The sequence below is a fragment of the Ambystoma mexicanum genome, chromosome 9 (genome assembly GCF_040938575.1).
Source record: "Ambystoma mexicanum isolate Mex_15411 chromosome 9, UKY_AmexF1_1, whole genome shotgun sequence".
Taxonomy (NCBI): Eukaryota; Metazoa; Chordata; class Amphibia; order Caudata; family Ambystomatidae; genus Ambystoma; species Ambystoma mexicanum.
Genome location: NC_090931.1, coordinates 547,238,452 through 547,257,502, shown reverse-complemented (window position 1 = coordinate 547,257,502; position 19,051 = coordinate 547,238,452). Strand labels below are relative to the sequence as shown.

Below are 19,051 nucleotides of genomic sequence, written 5' to 3'. Positions count from 1 at the left end.
AAACCCATCCGCTCAAAAGGGTCCCTTTTTTCCATCAGAGTTTTACTTATGCCCAGAAAACAGGAAGAAATAGCACTCCAAAGACTGTTTATCAAAACTAAAGTGACAGTTTGGGCATCCTTGGCATGGGAATAAAATGCAAAAGCAAATGAAGAAATACAAAAAAATAAAAAAGGTTGCCATGAAGGTAAAACCTGAGTACTAGATGTGACATAGGGGGTCCCGAGTGACTCCACCAGTTTCCAAATTCAAGTCAAAGCTGAAATAAAAAGGTTGGCTGGATTTTATTTGCAATTCATAGAAAATTTTCAATGGCTCAGAACAGTTTTAAATGTCCAGTAACCTGATCGACTAGACCTGCTGGTCCAGGGCCTACACCCAAGACCGTTCGTGATCCAGGTGCTATTTGGGTACGGCCAGCATCCTGTATTAAACTCACAGTTAATCCCATCTCTTTGGCATGGCAGAGAAGCTGAACTAGTGCCTCTTCATCGGGGGCTTTCACTACAACCTTGGGCTGCCCACAATACTCCCACTGTATCAACAACTCAGGATTTCTTTTCATGACTTGCTTGTAGGCAGAAACCGCAGCATGGGCGCACTGGGCAGCAACTTTACCCTTTCCCATCTTCAAGTCGTTACGGACTACCATGACCATTTTGAACCCTCCAGTTTCTCCCATGATACTTGCTTCTTCTGCTGGATCACCAGCACACAGCAGACTCTTGTTTTGTGAGGGTCCACTTAAACGTCCACGTAGACTCCAACCCAGGCAGAGACCACAGGCTACGCCAGCAACAACACTCATAGCACTGCCATTATACAAGTATTCCATGGCGAGGTGTTGACAGGTTGCCTATAAAAGGGAAAGAACAACAATTAATTAAAAGCACCACATCAAGCTACTCCCAACTTCCATGAAAACTACTGATGACCAGTTTTGAATACCATGCGTTTCGAAATCATTGTCTTTGTACTAGAAAGCATCACTCTGGCAAGACAAGGTTTTTAATTCTATCTCGTGCCACTAGAACGAATTTGCACTTTGAATCGTTTACAAATAAGGACAGCATTGAATGGGCTTGGCCAGCGACTGTGTATACGGATAACCACTGAGTTATTAAACCTAGTGAAACAGTGAAAGTTACGCATACGAGCAAGTGGTTTCCTGCTTACCTGTGCATCAGCCAGAATAGTAAATACACCTCTGTGTGAAAGAAGGCTATTTGCACGTGGCTCCAATGCGAATGGAGGGAACTGGCGGAATGCTGCCAAATGTACATTTATAGAAAGCGCTTTCCAATAATTTCTGTTAGTACCAAAAATGTAGTGGATACAAAAATATTCAATGTGTGCCTATGGAGTGCATTCCATACGGCTTCAATTAGTAAGTCTGCATCTCAACCAAATATTTCCCACATAATATAAGCAACTACAAAAATGCACAAAATACCATGATCCTGGATGAGGGCCGATGATAAACACCGTGGACAAGCAGTTTGTTCACAATGATCCTCCAAAGCACTAAAGAGACTTTCTTATGATACAAACAGATCGTTTTTCTGCCTACTCAGAAGCACTTAAGTAAAGTCTATTTGCTTAGACTCCAGAACGACGAATGATGTTTTGCTTGGCGCTAACAAAGGAAAGGCGATGCAGGTCATTATGGAAAATCCTTTTAAAAGGTCCCGATGACAATAAGCAGCAGGTATAGATTTCGAATTGTGAAACAGTGCGTGGCGAGGGCTTTCTGACATCCCACTCGTTGCGACTTACAAGGTTTCAAACTAAATACAAATAAAAATTAAGTTTAAGGTTTGCAAAAAACGCGCAAGAGGAGAATCACAAGATGTAGACGCTGTGTGGCATGCAGAACTCTTTAACATGTCCCCATAGCAGATATGTACCCCTCTTTTCCCCCAAGCAAGCTTTAAGCAGCCAGTTGTATTATCCCACACAGGCATTGGGTACAGACTATTGTTTTGAGAGAAAAGAAAACAAATAAGATGTTTCTATTGCAAATCAACCTGTAAACACGCCTTGTTTAATGGCATTATCTTAAAAAAAACCCTTCATGATGCACAGTTGGGGGGCGTGGGTGTTATCAGAAGATTGCTGAACAGGACTTGCTGAATCCTAGTTTTTTAATTATAGGAATGCTCCCGTTTTGTAGGATTGCTGCAACATTTAAGTTTGGTAGATCAATTAATAAAAGGCAGAGAAAGTTGGCCTTCCAGTTTAGGTGTATGATAACATGATGCCCCCTTGGTGAAAGCTAGAATATTTATTAACCTATATTCCAAACACAGAATTCTCAATTAAAGCTGCGTAATGGAATAAAAAGAAAGAGAAGAGTGTTTAGACTGCCAGGCACAATTGGGGCCAATACTTAAGAGATCCACTTTGGATTCATCAGGTTTAAGGTTTTACTTTTGGGAAATAGTCTACAGCAGTGTGAAGCTTCAGAGGTGCTCGTTTGGAAACCCTTCGGAATGCTCATTTTTAGTTTGGGCTACCTACAAGCTGAAACTATTGCATTAGAGTACAGATAGGGATGAATGGCATATGAGGGGGTGGGGGGCCAAACAGCCTCTAGGTGTTTGGTTATTTGACCACCCATTGACTGCACTTGGCGATGCAAATCCCTATGGCCAGTCACACCCCCTTCCTGCCTCTACTCGCCCAAAACACCTCCCCATGGGAACTCTTTGAGCTCACTTTAACAAGCCGTACCATCAAACGTTGCATTGGAAGTGAATGCCAGGGTTGTTTAAAGCAGTTTTCTGAGAGTAAAAGACTTAGAGTTGTAAACCCACTACCGCTGGATTCAAAACATGTCTTAACCAGGTCTACCATCATCCACTATATTTATAAGCTCTCCGAGTGTCCTTCACTGAAGTCCTGTTAAAACAAGTTTTGGCAAAGCCAACAGTTTTGGCTTGTGTATAGTAAGTGTTAGGTATTTGCCAGGCACTGCTATTAGATGCCAAGGTACTTGCACCATTTTGCAGCGGCTACCATCAATGACCAGTTAAAACCACTGTGCCTTTCCCCATCCCTACACAAAAGTCCAAACTGTTGCCATTGCCACTGGTAAGACATGTTGTAGAAATGGGAATATTGGTCGAGTTCACCGAGAAATACACTCCTCCGTATGGCTGGCAGCGTCTTTAAGGGCTCTGCAGGCTGCAGTAAGAGTTTTTAGGGACTACTGGGAGGTTTCAGAAAAGGAAGACTATTTGATACGTCATTGAAAGGTTTCTCCATTCACAGACTGTGGCTCAAAGGGGGTCCCCTCTGTGCATCTCATTGATTTTAAATATCTTCCTTTCAAGATAGCCTTTTTGATAGCCATCACATTGGCAGGTAGATTCCCTTCCTTTTGATTCTCCCTCAGGCTCTGGTGGTGAAGCATGACCCTGCCTTTGTACTCGAGGTAGTTTCTAAATGTCATACTTCTCAAGAGGAGGTTCTTCCTGCCTTCTTTCAAAACCCGACTTCCCCCACATTAGGAGACGGTGCATTGTGTAGCTGTCAAACTGGAGGTTCTGGAGCATCTAGCCAATACTGAGAAATGCAGGTCATCCGGCACGCTCTTGCTGATTTATGGAACTTCTGATGCAGATTAAAAACCTTCCGTTGTTACCATAGAGGAGAATGCTTAGTGATTAATATGGCTTATGAGGCATATACAGTTCTGCCACAGGTTCAGGTTGGATCTACAGGGGAGTGGCTGCCTTCTGGGGCTAAAGCACTGGGAGTTTCCCAAACCGAATGTTGATGACCAGATGCAAGTTCCTTGGGCACAGGTGTAATTGGGTCTAGCTTGCACTTGGCAGAATACATAAGGAGTTGCTTACATTAAACCTACTGCAGGTCAGGTGAGGTGAGGGTTTACTTCTTGGTTCGCGTGGTATGAATTGGGACTCTTCCCGAGTAATGTTGGGTATACTAAGAAGTACTGGGATGAGGAGGAAATAATTGGATTACTTACCATTCTCATCATTACTTCTAGAGAACTTGGGGGTCAAATACCTCCAAGGAGGTGGGAGCGGACTATAAAGAATTGGGAAAGCTGCGGCCATGCAGGCTGGCGCTTCATAGTTAAGTACTTGGATATGGAAGAGGAGAACCAAGAGTAATGAAGATTACCAGCAGATAATCCAATAACTCCCACACCACACTCTACCCTAATGTTATTCTATGACAAACACTGATGTGCATGGCAAGGGCTGCTAGTTATGAGGCCGCAAGATCAAATGGGGCCGAAGCCCTGGGGGTTGTATGTTGCAAAGCCTGCACTTTGGGTGCCCCAAAACCAACAAAAGTGGACTATGATAGTGGTGCCCACTGCAAGCAGCAGCTTAATAGGGGACAGAGGGTACACTGGTTCGGTTTTCTCTGCCAGTGCATGAATGACCCACCATCCCAGCCAGCAGCTGGGACAGAGAATTTAAGGAACAGGCTACTCATCTTATTTGGAGCCAGGGTCCTGCAGCTGAATGAACCGTGGGATCCTCAACTTCAGAGGTGATTTGCCCGAAGAGACGCAAGGGCGCTGCAGAGGAAAACTAGCAGTGAAGTGCGGGGCAGAGGGAGCTCGCCAATCAGGATCGGAAGCAGCTGCCATCCTGAGAGACTCTGAGCAGAGGCGGTAAAGAAGTGAAACACTCATACCGTGACAAGGTGTGCGAAGGGCTCAAAACCAGAAAGCAAGCTGGCATGGACAAAAAAAGAGGCAGAGGATTGGCAGCCAGCCAGCACAGGAAGTGGGTGGCACACAGAGGGAAGCAGCGCAGGTTAACGCAACAAAACGGAGGCATTTGAACATACCCCCCCCCCCCTACCAGAGCAGAGCAGAAGGTACACACGCCACAGCCGGAGCGCCGCAGCTGGTGAGGCGGCCCAGCACGTGGCGCGAGAGCCTGCGCGCCATGGTAGGCTGCAGGGAGCCGCCACATAGTTCAATCGATCGGCAGCAGATTTACAGGGGCCAGACCGGATGCAGAAAGGCATTGATTACACGGGCTTGGACTAGCTGATGAGGATGGCCAGAGAAGCAGCTGCAAAACAGGGCACAGAATTGCTCACGCAAGTGGAAGCTGAGGTTGAAGGAGATCGGTCCGGCACAATTCCACAGGGGGGCCAGTCAATGTTGTGGTTTCCAACAAACGATGTCTGAAGAGGTACTGGCGGAGTTGGAAATCCTGGAAGAAGCGAGCGCTGAGGAGCCTGTGGCAAAGAGAAGGCAGACAACAGCAAACGTGGCAGCCATGAGGCAGGAAAAGGGAGGCAAGCAAAGAGAAGCATCCAAGAAAAGGGCAGCCACCAGGAGTGATGGACAACCCGGGGTTTATGCCACAACGGTGGCTCCAGATCACAATAGGTCAGTCGATCTCACAGAGGAAGCTCCAGGTCGCCACAAAGCCACATGAAGGGTATTTCAAGCATGAGGCGGTGGGGGGGGGGGGGGTAATCCGAGTCAACAGCTGCTGTGTGGTAATGTGAATGTGTGCAACAACAATGTAAACATGGTCTGGGGGTTAACAATGTGGGTGGAAAGTCATCTGCACTACTGGCCCGAGAGCCCAATCCTCCCCCAAAACCGAACGCAGCAGGCCATGCAGGATAAGCATTTTTCTGGGCCCAGGTTCAAAGCTATATTGGCAAAAGTGAATTCGCTGGATTTGGCACATTCCTTAGAACATTAAAGAAAGGATATGGAAGAAAGAGCATGTGGACAGTCGCACTATATGAATTACAGCAGGGAGAGCTTGACTTAACAGAGTTGGCATGCTGCCGGCCTGGTGTCATCAACCTGGAGCAATCTAAGACAACAGTAATAGACCATACACACGTGTACAAGGCTACATGATGTATAAAACTGCATTACAATTAATGGCTGCGATAGAATGAGCTCAGCTCGGTATTCGCACATGTACTGGAGCCAGCAGCACATGGGCTGCTGCAGAGTGACAACTCATTGCTTAATTGCTGCACATACTTCGGAAAGCCCGAGGTTTCAGTTTTCCACCTTTTTGACAATTCTGCTTGATTGCTTTAAACACGGAAGACAGGTTTCAAAAGTATAACATTTTATCTTCAAACGTTAAACAAATTAAAGGTCCCCCTGCTAATGACAAGAGGGGTTATACATGGCTTCCTGAACAGAAAGGCAGCAAGAGGCCAGTTTCCGGTTTTAAGCCAGTTCTCAGACCACACGTGTTTTTAGTTCATTGTACGAGCCTGATTTAAAAAAAAATAAATAAAAAAAAAAATAAACTACTGTGGTCAGCTACTCCACCAAGGCAGAGGATTCACTAAACGCAACATTTGGAATTGCAACCTTATCAGTATACTAGGCGGTTCCCAGGCTGCACACAGCACAATGGGATTTTTTAAAAGTTACATATATCGCACCTCTGATAAAGAAAGGAACACATCACTGAATAACTGTCTTAAGAGCGGACATCAAAAACACTTAACCTTAGGGATAGCCATTTTTCTGCCCAAATATATAGATATATGCCACGAGGGCAGATACACAGACACACGAGGCCAGCAGTCTGGCCAGCAGGAGGCATTGGAGCCGGGTGGGATGAGGAGAGGAGGGGCCAGAGCCAAGTCTGAGGGAGGAGGCAAATGAACAGAGCACTGAGGCTCAGAAACGGTTATGGGTGAAAGGGTCGAAATGCAATACATTCGAGTCAAAAGGACCATAAATAAATAAATAAGGACTGAATGCCTTTTGGGGGGTGGGGCCAAAAACCATTAATTTACCTAGACCACCCCCCCCCCCCCAAAAAAGAAAAAAAAAGGCATTGTTTTTTTTTTTTTCCGGTCCTTTGGACTCGAATGTATTGCATTCAATCCTTTTATTTTCAAATTAATGACTGGACACCCTCAGAAACAGGTGCCTGTGCAGCTCAGATGAAGCTGGTTACTTTGATGCTATTTTTTCTCCAGACACAGTACAATGGATCCTCCACTGTGCATGCAACACCAGGTGTGTAGCGTAGAGCATGAGAGAAATGTATTTTTCAGTGCGTTTTAACTAACATTACTTATTAAATTTTTTTAAAAATACTCAGGTTTTTAGCTTACTTGATCACTGATAGGACCGATATGAAGGCAACTATAACATAACATCCTATGAGCATGTCTATTAATTATTAGAGCTGTTAGGAAAAGCGAGATTATATTAAACTGTATTAAAAACATCTCATTGTCATTGTAATTTAAGCAACGAGTCAGAAGCGGTCATCTCCGAATGAACTCTTAATTTCCTGACCATGCGTGTTTGATCATGCTGGAATCACTGAACTAAACCCAAAACATGCATAGCGCTAGCATGTGGGGTTACTGTGGTTTGAGACATGTTATGACCAGAAGCCCTTGTTCAGGGCCTTGCAAAGAGGTTGAGATCAAGTACTCCCGATCACGCCTAATGATAGTCAAGATAGGTGACGACTACACGAAGGGACCCGCCTTGCGAAGACATTAGCATTACTAATAACCTCATGCCATTATGATAAACGGACCAGGCATACATATTCTACGTTTTTAATAAGGAGGTTAGGTGTGCAAAGACAGCTTGATCATAGGTGGAACATCTCATGAGCCTGCAGCCCGACTTTGGGTGAGAATCGGAGCAGGGAAGCCCCTGTTCGTCCGACCTCTGAGGCCCTCCCTGGACCCAGACCTGGCGGCCAAAATGGCAGCCGTGTGAAGACACAGGGCCGCGGAGCCGAAGACCGCCTCAGAGACGTCTCTCCGCCTGCATCGACTCTCCAGCCCATCCCGGCTCCCCGACCGGGACCACAGCAGAGGTAATCCCCGGCCGCGCCAAACCGCAGAGGGTGGCCGCGGCACCGGCCCCCCCCAACCAGGTCCAACGCCCTGCGGCCGGAGAGCCCGACGAGGACTGCACGCGACGAGGCAGATCGCTCTGAGCCTATGCCACTTGTTCAGAACCCTGGGGGTGGTGGACACCTGGAGGGTCCTCCATCCGGACACAGCAGATTACTCATTCTTCTCCCATGTGCACCGCTCCTCATCCCGAATCGATCTGATCTTAGCTAGCCCGTAGCTCCTGCAGTTCACAGACGAAGTCGAAATTGGCACAAGGGTTCTGTCTGACCACTCCCCGATCCTCCACAACGCAAGGATCTTTGACTCAGACCTCCCCTGAAAGACGCCGATGGACCTTATATGAGCTGATGCTACATGATATGGCGGTCCGAGACGCTATATCCAAAGCGATCAAGAACTACTTTAAGGAGAACCCCCCCCCCCCCAACCTCACCTCAACAGCTACAAGATGGGAAGCCATGAAAGCCGTAATCAGAGGGGAACAAATGGACCAAGCCCCGCATACAGGAAGAGGCGAGCCGTGAGAAGGAGCCAGCTGCAAGGGGAAAATGGCTGAGGCAGACTTGATCCTAAAGAAGAAATGGTCGCCTAAGGCGGCCAAACTGATGAGATTAGCCTGCACGAAACTGGAGGCTCACTATGCTGAGGACACGGCGCAGTCCCAGATTAGGACAAAGCAGAGCTATTATGTAAATGGCAATAAAGCTAACAAACCTGGTGAGCAAACTAGCCAGAACCCGCCGACGAAACCACATCATCGCCCTGAAGGACCCAGAGGGCAGAACCCTGTATGGAGAAGAGGCTAAACTACAAATAGCGACAGCCCACATAGCCAACACCCTGACCTCAGCCCCCCGCCCACAGGCTCTCCAGGAACAATTTGTAGCGGTCGCCCAGCTACTGCAGCTTTCGGAAATAGACAGAACTGCCTTAGAGGCCCCAATAACGACTGAAGAGGTAGAGGAAACACTCAAATCCTTGAAGCCCAGACGGCTTCGCGCCCAAGTTCTACAAACTCTTTCACCCCCTGCTTCTGAACACACTGACAGAGCTCTTCAACTCCTTTTGAGACACGGCCTCTATAGCCCCATCCATGCAGGAGTCCACTACAATCTTGCTCCTGAATCCAGGCAAGGACCCAAAAGCATGCTCATCGTAATAGACCGATATCGCTTCTTAATGTGTATGGAAACGCATACTCAAAAGTATTGGCGAATAGGCTGGCCCGAGTCCTACCATCTATCATAGACCAAGACCAGGCGGGATTCATCAGAGGCAGAAGCACAGTGGACAACATCCGCCGAGTACTTAACCTCATCAAAGTGGCGACCCAAGACCGACGAGACCTGGCAGTCCTGACCTTAGATGTTAATGTTAAAGGATATTTGTACCATGCACTATCACCACCAGAGTGGCCCCCTGGCGGCTCTGAAAAAGGAGGCGGGGGGGGTGGTCGAGTTAGTGGGAGGAAGCAGGAAAAGTGCAAGAGAGCAGTGATGTGCTATTGGTGGCCTCAGCCCGGTGGGTCCGTTGGCTGGGCCTGGGGTGTTTGCGGCCGTTAGTCGTTGTGTACTGTTGCCACCAAAGCCTTCGATAGGATGAACTTTATGCGGCTCACATTAGAGGCATTCCGGTTTGGCCCCGCATTCCAAAGGATGTTGTTGGATTACAAAGCCCCGAAAACATCACTGCGGCTCAACCAAAAGACCTCCACCTCGATCCCGCTCATGTGGGACAAGGCAGGGCTGCCCGTTCTCTCCACTGATCTTTGCCCTGGTCATGCAACCATTTGCCCAAAGGACACGATCTAACGACCAAATCACTGGGCTGGATATAAACGGGGAGCAGTTTAAGATCTCCCTGTATGCCGACGATGTAATGATCTCCATCACCAACTGTCAGGCCTCACTACCTGCCGCTCTAAAGGAACTGAAGGCATTTAGACAAGTAGCGGGATTTCAGGTGAACTACTCCAAATCGGAGGCACTGAGCGTCAATCTCGGTGCCACCCTTCAAGCACTCAGTCCATTGAAATGGAGCTCCGACTCATTAGCACACTTAGGGATACGCCTTAAAGCGGACCCGAAAAAGCTATACGCAGCCAACTTTCCCCCCCCTGTTCAAGGAATTGGAGCACGAAATGCAACGCTGGAATAGCCAAGACATCTCCCTGCTGGGGAGGGTCACAGCATGCAGATTAACTTCCTCCCCAGATTGCTGTACCTGTGCTCCGCTCTCCCAGTTTCCCCCCCGAAACAAGCCCTGGAGCAATTACAAAAGAAGCTTGCGAAATTTGTTTTGAAGTGACGCAGGGCTAGAATACCAATGAAAGTCATGATGGGGGCAGCTAAAAGGGGTGGCCTGGGTCTACCCAACGTCACAAACTACTTCTTGGCAGCCCAACTGGCGAGCACCTCCGCCTGGCGGAACAAGAATCCACCCCAAAGTGGGCCCGGATCGAGCGAGCTAATTGTCAGCCGCACTCCCTACTGCACACCCCAGGGGTGCTCCGGAGCCGTGGACCACAGATGCTAACAACTACCAAAGCAACTCTAGAGGCATGGGCATGGGCCCGGCGAAGGAAGAAGCTGCCCAAGGGCTTGGGCCCACTCTGCCAGGTCATCCAGAATCCAGACTTCTCCCCAGGGATAGAGGCATCTAACGTCAGCCGATGGACCACAGGAGGTCTCTGCTCCCTTTCACAACTCTACGAGGGCAACACTCTGCTCAGCTTCGAGGAATGCAAAGACCACCTCCAGGTAACGGAGAGGGAGGGATTCACATATGCTCAACTACGCCACTGGATCTTGCAACCGGCGGTTCGTGAGGGGGCAACCCGGCGAACTGCACCCCCTTGAACTTGCATTGGAGGAAGAAGCACATCGAGGGCGGATCACTAAGCTGCATCGCCTCCTCCAGGAGGATATATGGCGGTCAGGCCCCGGCATATGGCCGGATGGGTGGCGGACCTGGGACACCCCATCGAGGACCAGACGTGGGTGTAAATATGGATGAGGATCAACTCAACCACCAGATGCGTTACGAACAAAGAATGCGTCCTCAAACTCCTCCATCACTGGTACCTCTCCCCGGTCCGCCTACATCATTGTAGGAGTCTATTGACCCGAGCTGCTGGAGACGCTGTGGCCAACGGGGGTCTTTCTTCCATATGTGGTGGGGTTGCCAATGGTGCAGGCCTTCTGGAATGGGATCATACAAATCATTGAGGACATCACCAAACGCAGACTGCCGATGGACCCAGAAGTGATTCTCATGGGTGTAGCGAGCCCAGACTGCGACCCCAAAACAGACGCTCTGCCAAACTGCTGACGCAGCTACTATTAGCAGCCACGATCACAGTGGCCCGCAAGTGGAAAACACAAGAGGGCCCCATACTGCCCCTCTGGTGGATACCAGTCTGGGAAATACTAGCGGCTGAGAAAGTCACAGCAGCGAAAGAGGGGGCTCTCCATCGCTTCACCGATTGCTGGGCTCCAGTGTTGGACTACCATAGCAAATTCCCAGCGTTGACTTTTCAACCGCACCTGGTACTGAACTTTTTAGGGCCCCGGAGCCCTGACAGATCCCCAGACCACCACGGACATAGGGTAGATCACAAGGGGGACCGCCGAGGGGAGGGAGTGAACATTTCATATATTTCACTGTTGATGGGAGTTGTTCCATTGTGGATAACCTGATTGTTATGCTGTAACCGAAATAAATAAAGTTGTTAAAAAAAAGTGATTCATAAAGGCTTGGTAACGTCAAGTCTAAAAGGTGTTTTAAAGTGCAGAAAGTCACTAAATTGCATACAAGCTGGACATCATAAAACCCAAAACCAAATTGAGGTGCAATGAGTCATTTCAATGCAATTTTCGATATAGTCGTTTCCCCCATGTCCGCGATGAAGGGGACACCCTCGCTACACCACTGGGACTCAAGACAACTTTGCGAGAGGGTCTGGTAGTTAAAGGATTCTTGAGACTATTTAGATTGGACAGTGCACAACCTGGAGAAAAGCTCCCCTATATGCGAAATGGAGATTTTGGTGTTCCAGTTTTGGAGGAAGAATTGGGTCAAATCTGGAGAAGTACTCATAAGGGCTTCCAAATGCACGACCATTAAGGAATCAGCATATAAAATCTGCTATAGATGGTATCTGACCCCTCAACGCTTACACAGGATAAATGCAGAATGTCCCACCCTATGTTGGAGGCAGTGAAGGGAAAGAGGAGACCTATGTCACGTGTGGTGGTCATGCTCCAAGGCCAAACTCTAAAAGAGATTTTGATTCATATGACAGAGAGATGACTGAGGTACAAGTACCCGACTCCCCAGTAGTGATCTTGCTGGGGGCAGAGGTGGAGGTTTACGCTGTAAGTGCAGTCACTGCCACCCTCATCACGCACCTACTGACGGCGGCCCGAATGACCCTGGCCCAGGGGTGGAAAACAGTAGAGGGTCCGGTCCTGCTGGTGGGTTAAAATCAGGGGCGTACTGGCCATTGAAAAGGTATGCGCATTGAGAGCCGGGACATACCAAAGGTTTCTCAAGGTTTGGTTCCCCTTTCACTAATATGTCAAAAGATAAGGAACAACACTTCTATAAGTCAGCCTTGCTTAAAAATGTAAATGTGTTATAAACGGAAATGGGGTTAGCTGTAATAGATATTTTCGATCCCCGAGATCTGTAAAAATGTCATACATGTTGAGTTAGGGAAGGGAGGTGGGTGGGTATAATATTATTACTGTTCTCTTTTTGATAGGGTTTATACTATGCAAAATTGACTCATTGTACTGAAGACACTCCGCCTGATTAAGGGCCTCTTAATTTGTATTGATTGTTTAGTTCGAAAACGCATCTTGAAGAAAACATGAGCGAATGTCATGCCCTGAAATATAAAACTATGAGTTCATAAATAAAAGGTTAAAAAAAGTACATATTTATTCTAGTAATAGTGGATTTTTTCATAAGGTTCACCTGGAGGATTCTTTGGAAAAGAGCAGAATGCAAATCAGTCATACACGCCCTCCAGGGTGTAGTAGCCATGACAGCAACTCAAGCATTCCACTCTCCTCAGCACGCCCTCCAGACACGAAGAACTGCTGGCAACAATGCTGCTGAGGGAATTCCTCCAGGTGGAAGCTGCCAAGGCCAGTACTGAGGCCACCCTTAGGGCAGGAGACTGGGTCCTGGAGAAGATCCACGACAAGACTCCATTTGGCCCTTCCTACAGACCGGCAGTGCAACTAACCAGACTGAAGGGTTCCAGAACCACTGTCCTGCCCGCAATACCAGTCAAGAGAGGCACCAGACAAGTTTTGTGGATCACCTGAAACCTGCTCCAAAAAGGTTACCGCAATGTTTCCAAGCAATCATCATCTTTCAGCTGAGAAGCCTGAAGAGATGGAGATGCGACAGATGAAGACTTGCGTCCAAAATGATGCAGAATATTCCACCCTTGGCTACATCTCCACAACTCGGTGAACTACTGCAGCGATGCCCATTTGGAAGCAGAAATCCTTATTGGTTTCTAAATCTATGAAAGAATTCCTTTGGACAGACTTTCTCAAACAGTTTTGCATCAAGCTGGCTGTATATTTCATTTTGTTGCGGTGAGTCTCACTATCTTTTTCATCTAAGTGACTTCTAGCCATTTTTTGAGCAAAGTGTCTACTCCACCTGTAAGCAGAGAAGTTGTTCTGAAGCCTTTGAGTTCTTCACACGTTAGAGAAGAGAACTTCAGGAACTCCAGCCTCGATACAAAGATTTCCTCCAATCATGGATCATGTATGGATGCCATTGTTTAAAACATTCAATGTCCCATCCAAGGAGCTACCAGTCTACACTTGTTCTCTGATTGATGAACCCAGACTGTTTGCTCCCAGTAATCCAGTGTCCAGAACATAGACAACTGTTAAGAAATAGGTTCCAAACATTTGCACAAAATGCTTTATTTGATTCTTTTGTTGGTATTGAAGACCTCCATGATATGGGGTCCCATATTACATCGCCTTTTTGTTTGCCAAGCACAAGCTCATCCTGTAGCCCAACTATACTTTCTGGAGACACTGTGCAGTCCCATTCCAAACTGATAGCGCTGGATTCCAAGCACAGTTCCCATATATTTCACTGAAGCCAAACCAAGCAGTAGATTACAAGTTTGAAATCAGTATACATTCACTCCAGAACCAGATAACGCACAGCACATGCATTTTACAGATTCAGTTGTTTTTGACAAAGGATATTTTTCAATCATTGTACACCGTCATCCCTGTATTGCACCTGTTCACCTTGGTTTCAATTAATTGACTTGATTCTGATAAATAAATTCCTTCTTTTGGAATACAACTATTTAATTGCCCCCATTTTGACACGTGTTTTGACCACATTCGGTCCTCTTCAAGACAGGGTTAGTGTGACATCCATACTGATACACATTAAAGATACAAGTATTAGGGGGCGTGGCATGGCCTGAAGCCATGGCGGTTGGAGTGGTTTTTCAGGGACACCTCCATCTCCCTATATCAGGATCTAGCAGCATCCATACTCATGAAAAGGAAATCCCTGAAACCCATCACAGAGTGGCTACAAGAGAGAAAGGTCCCATACCGCTGGGGGTTCCAGACTTCCCTGCACTTCACATGGGAAGGCAAGCCCCAGCTAATCTGCACTCCAAAAGGAGGCTGGGAAGTTCCTGAACCCAGAGGCAGACTAGGACGATCCTGGAAAAGAAACGCCCTCCCTCGATGGCACATCAAGAGAACCCACGAAATCCTGGACCCGAGTGGATAGGCGACGCAGGATCAAGGGTCTGCCGACCAAAAGCAAGCGAAACAAAGACTGAGGGGGCCAACCCACTGAAACACACTATCCCAGTTACAAGTCGCTGCAACTTAGGGAGACAACAAACCAGACGCCATGTGCCGCAAATCAGATACAATAACCTAGGGCCAGGCAAACCCCAAGGGCCCCAGGGTTGCTCCATTGCAGCCCTGCTCCGGAACATCATAACACACCAAAAACAGTCCTGCAGAAACAGAGGTGCCCAGACTCAAAACAGGAAAAAGGGCCGGGCTGCACAAAACGCAAACTACAGACCCAATCACTTGCCAATGGCTACTGCTAAGTTTTACCTAAAAATTACAGGAGGCGCTGTTGCCTGCAGGAAGGTCGGTTGCAATGGCCGAGCCGGTTACCCCGTTGGTCAAAGGCTGGTCCTGACAACCTGGATTTGTGGGGAAGGAAGAGGTAGGGTCAGAAATGAAAGGCAATTATCAAAACCTACTCATCAGGGGAGAATCGAAAACATATGTTAAAGCCTCCTGCACACAGGCGCCAAATCCTCAGCCGAAATCATTGGGGACAAGTAAACAGAATTACAAGGTATGTCTTGGATGACGGACTCTAACAAAGAACTCACTATAATAACATGGACTGTACAGGGGCTGAACTCTCCGGGGAAGCGAAAGTCGGTCAAACGCAGGTTGTCCCAACTGTCAGCGGATGTTATCTGCTTACAAGAAACTCTAAGAAGAAGAAAAGTGAATCAACTTCAAGCAATACCTGAGGCGTTATTTCGACACAGCAGGCAGGAAAAAAGGGGAGTGGCCCTACTAATCAGCCAAGAAGTCCCCCTTGCACAAATTACAATAAAGCGGGATCCATCAGGGAGATACCTCCTGGTCGAACAGCCGATAACCATAGCAGTGGTGTACTGCCCAAACAACGCACAGGACCATTTCCGCCACAACATCCTCCCTACCTTAATCACATTTGCAGAGGGCTGCTTGCTAGTTGGGGGCGACTTCAACCTGATCCCGACCCATATAACGACAAAACACTGCCACCTACCAGGGAGGATTTTGCCCGGGCAATAGTACTGGCTGAGTTCTTATGGGAAACAGGGACCATGGACATCTGGAGGCTTGCCAACAAGGGCGCCCACGACTACACGTTTTTGCTGCATGTGCACATGGGCTTCTGCAGAATTGACCTACTGTCAACTTCCAGTATTCTATTCCCATGTATCGAAGACAGACAGAATAATATCGGATCATGCGCCAGTGATCGCCCGCCTGCGAGTGCAGGGTCTACCAGATCCCCCCCAAAGGTACTGGAAGCTACAAGACCACATCCTAACAGATATAGCAATCAGTAGCGAGCGCTCTGAATCCCTCAGAAACATCTTCAGAGAAAAACACAGCAAGATGAACCTCTGAGGCAATCGTCTGGGAAGCAATGAAACCAGTGGTGAGATGGGTAGCAATCAACTGCACGGCTGCACACAGAAGAAGAAATCAATAGCAGCAATCTAAGCTAAAGGACAGAGTAGCAGAGCTTGAAGTAAGCTTCAAAAGACAACAAACACAAAAGTGGGTAGGGAACTTAAGAAGGCAAAAGCAGCACTAGATATGGACTTGTCGGCGAGAGCATTAGCATAAACAAAAGAATGTTACTACTTGAACAGCAACAAGGCAAAACGTCTGTTGGTACACAAGCTTACAAAACTACACACACACTGAATAATATTCTCATTCTCCAATACTCCATCAGCAAGTCCTGTTACACAGAAAATGAGAAACTGGAGATCATGACAGAACACCACAGGGATGTTATGTCTGGCACCCCAACAGACAAGGCAGCCCAGATCCGGTACCTGCAAGCAATCCAAAAGGGAACCCCCCATCCTCAACTAGAATCCCTGGAGCTCACAATAACCACAAAGGAAGTAGCTGAAACAATACGTACCCTAAAAACACAGCCCCTGGCCCTCGACGGGCTCACAGCACCGTTTTATAAAAAAAGAAAGACATTGCTCACATATTGGCTCCACCATTTTACAGCCCTATACAACACATTTCTCTCTACAGGCAGCATCACCCCTTCAATGGAGGAATCCCTAACAGTGCTTATCCCAAATCCAGGATAAAACCCAGAGCAATGCGCATCATATAGGCCCATCACACTAATGAACAACAATGCCAAAATATTCTCAAAGGTCCTAGCACACAGATTAGCAAAGGTCCTCACAGAATTGATCCATCCAGACCAAACAGGACTTATCCCTGGCCGCAGCATGCAGGACAACATCAGACACACCCTAAACATAATCGAAACGGCAAATAGGACTGGGGTGGAAATGGCAGTCCTCTCACTAGATGCGCATATAGCGTTTGACATGCTCGATTGGGGATACATTAAGGGAAAAACTAACCCACTTTGGGTTCAGCCCGAAGGTCCTGAAATGGACCCTACCCACCTATCTACACCCGAACACGTTGCTTAGAATAAACCGCACCAGATTGCCCAAAATCACCATAACCAGAGGCACACGGCAGGGCTGCCCCTTGGAACCACTCATATTTGCGCTCTCCATGGAACCATTTGCCAGCAGAATCCACCAGAAACCATTAATACATGGGATAGATGTAACAGGCGAAGCTTACAAAGCAGCCTTGTAAGCAGACCATGTCCTCCTAACCGTAACTCAGACCGAGAATTCTTTGAAGCCTTATGGCAAGAAATCGAAGAATTTGGTGAAGCATCAGGGTTCAATGTCCATTCTGCAAAATCAACAGCGCTAGGCGTCAATATTCAAAGGACCCTGAGAGATTATTGGCAGCCATGCATCCCATCCCGTGGGCAAAATCACATATCGGCTACCTGGGAGTCCAGATCGCAAACAAAATAGAGAGAACATATTGTGTAAACTTCCCTCCATTATTGATATGATATGGCATTTATAATGCGCCTATAAACAAGTGTTTCAAAGAACTGCACAACGACCTGAAACGCTGGCAGAAACAAAAAGTGTTGTGGATAGGGCGAATCACAGCTCTGAAAATGAACCTGGTACCGAGACTGATCGATCACTGCCTGGCAATTCCAATCCCTAAAAAGGGCCTGCAGAAACTACAAACGAGCATCCTGAAATATGTCTGGAGCAGGGGGAAAACCACAAATAGCTAGGAAAATAATGCTTCGGGGGTAAGGGCTCAGGTGGCCTAGGGATGCTAGATATCGCCAGATACTACCTCACAACACAACTCTCACAGGCTTTTACGTGGAAAGTAAGCACAAACCGACCTCGCTGGAAGAAGCTAGAGGAAAACGGGAGCTGGACTCCATTGGAATCGCTCCCACACATCGCAAGGCCCCGGGACTCCACTCCCACCCATCCCCCCCCCCCGCAACTGTGGCCCATTAACAGCTACCAGAAACACTGTGGAAAGCTGGAGGAAGGCAGCTCGCCGATGGAACTGTAGGAACAGTGTGGGACCCCTGTTTCCAATTTGGTAGAACCCTGACTTCACCCTGGGACTGCTGCCAAACGGCTTCGAGAAGTGGAGAGAGGGGGGCCTGAAGCAAATATCAGACTTTCTCTCAAACGGAGACCCACTAACATTTGAAGCATGTAAAACAAAATTCCAGGTGCCAGAAACCGAAAGATTCTATGCGCAGCTCAGGCAATGGCTATCCCACAGCAGCATAAAAGCACAGGGGGGCAGGGAACTAACAGTGCCAGAACACACCCTAACAGAGAACGCCCCCACAGGCAAGATCTCCAACTTATACAGACTTTTAGATTAAACCCCAACAAAAAAGAATCCTATATGCAGAAATGGGAAAGGGACATAGGAAAGGAACTAAGCCCACAGGAATGGAACCAAATCTGGACACGGATGCAGAAGAGCACAAACTAAGAGGGAGCAATCAAAGTGTGCTACAGGTGGTACTGGACACCAGAGACTCCGAATAAAAGCAACCCAGCAATTCCACCACAATGCTGGAGAGCTTGCCCAGACATAGGCACACTAATCCACCTTCTATGCCCTAAAACCACAAAGTTCTGGAAAGAAATACTAGAACAAACCTGACTAATCGCAGGATTGTCAATCCCATGCGACCCAGGAATAGTCCTACTGGGAGCAACGGGCGAAGGGCAATTCCCAGTGCCTGGCCGCTTGGCTGAACTATGCTCTCACCTACTCACAGTAGCAAAAATCTTGATGGCCAGACTGTGGAAACACCCAGTGGAAACACCATGAAGGCCCGGCAATTCCGATGTGGTGGACAAAATGTTGGGACATTGCAATATCAGAAAAAATAATAGCCTTCAGCAACAGAAGTACATTTTACAGTGTTGGGCGCCCTGCCTAGATTACGCAGAGCAATT

At 47.6% G+C, this 19,051-nt stretch overlaps 1 protein-coding gene across 4 annotated transcripts in view; it reads right to left on the bottom strand.

Annotated features, from left to right (window-relative positions):
* Positions 1 to 260: 260 nt before the first annotated feature.
* PTRH2 (peptidyl-tRNA hydrolase 2) overlaps positions 261 to 19,051 on the bottom strand; it is a 74,178-nt gene continuing 55,387 nt past the window's right edge. For all 4 annotated transcript variants that reach the window (XM_069615117.1, XM_069615116.1, XM_069615115.1 and 1 more), the window contains one exon: positions 261 to 856. In XM_069615117.1, coding sequence (XP_069471218.1) covers positions 317 to 835 — 519 coding nt within the window. In that variant the 5' untranslated portion in view covers positions 836 to 856 and the 3' untranslated portion in view covers positions 261 to 316. The remainder of the gene's footprint in view (positions 857 to 19,051) is intronic.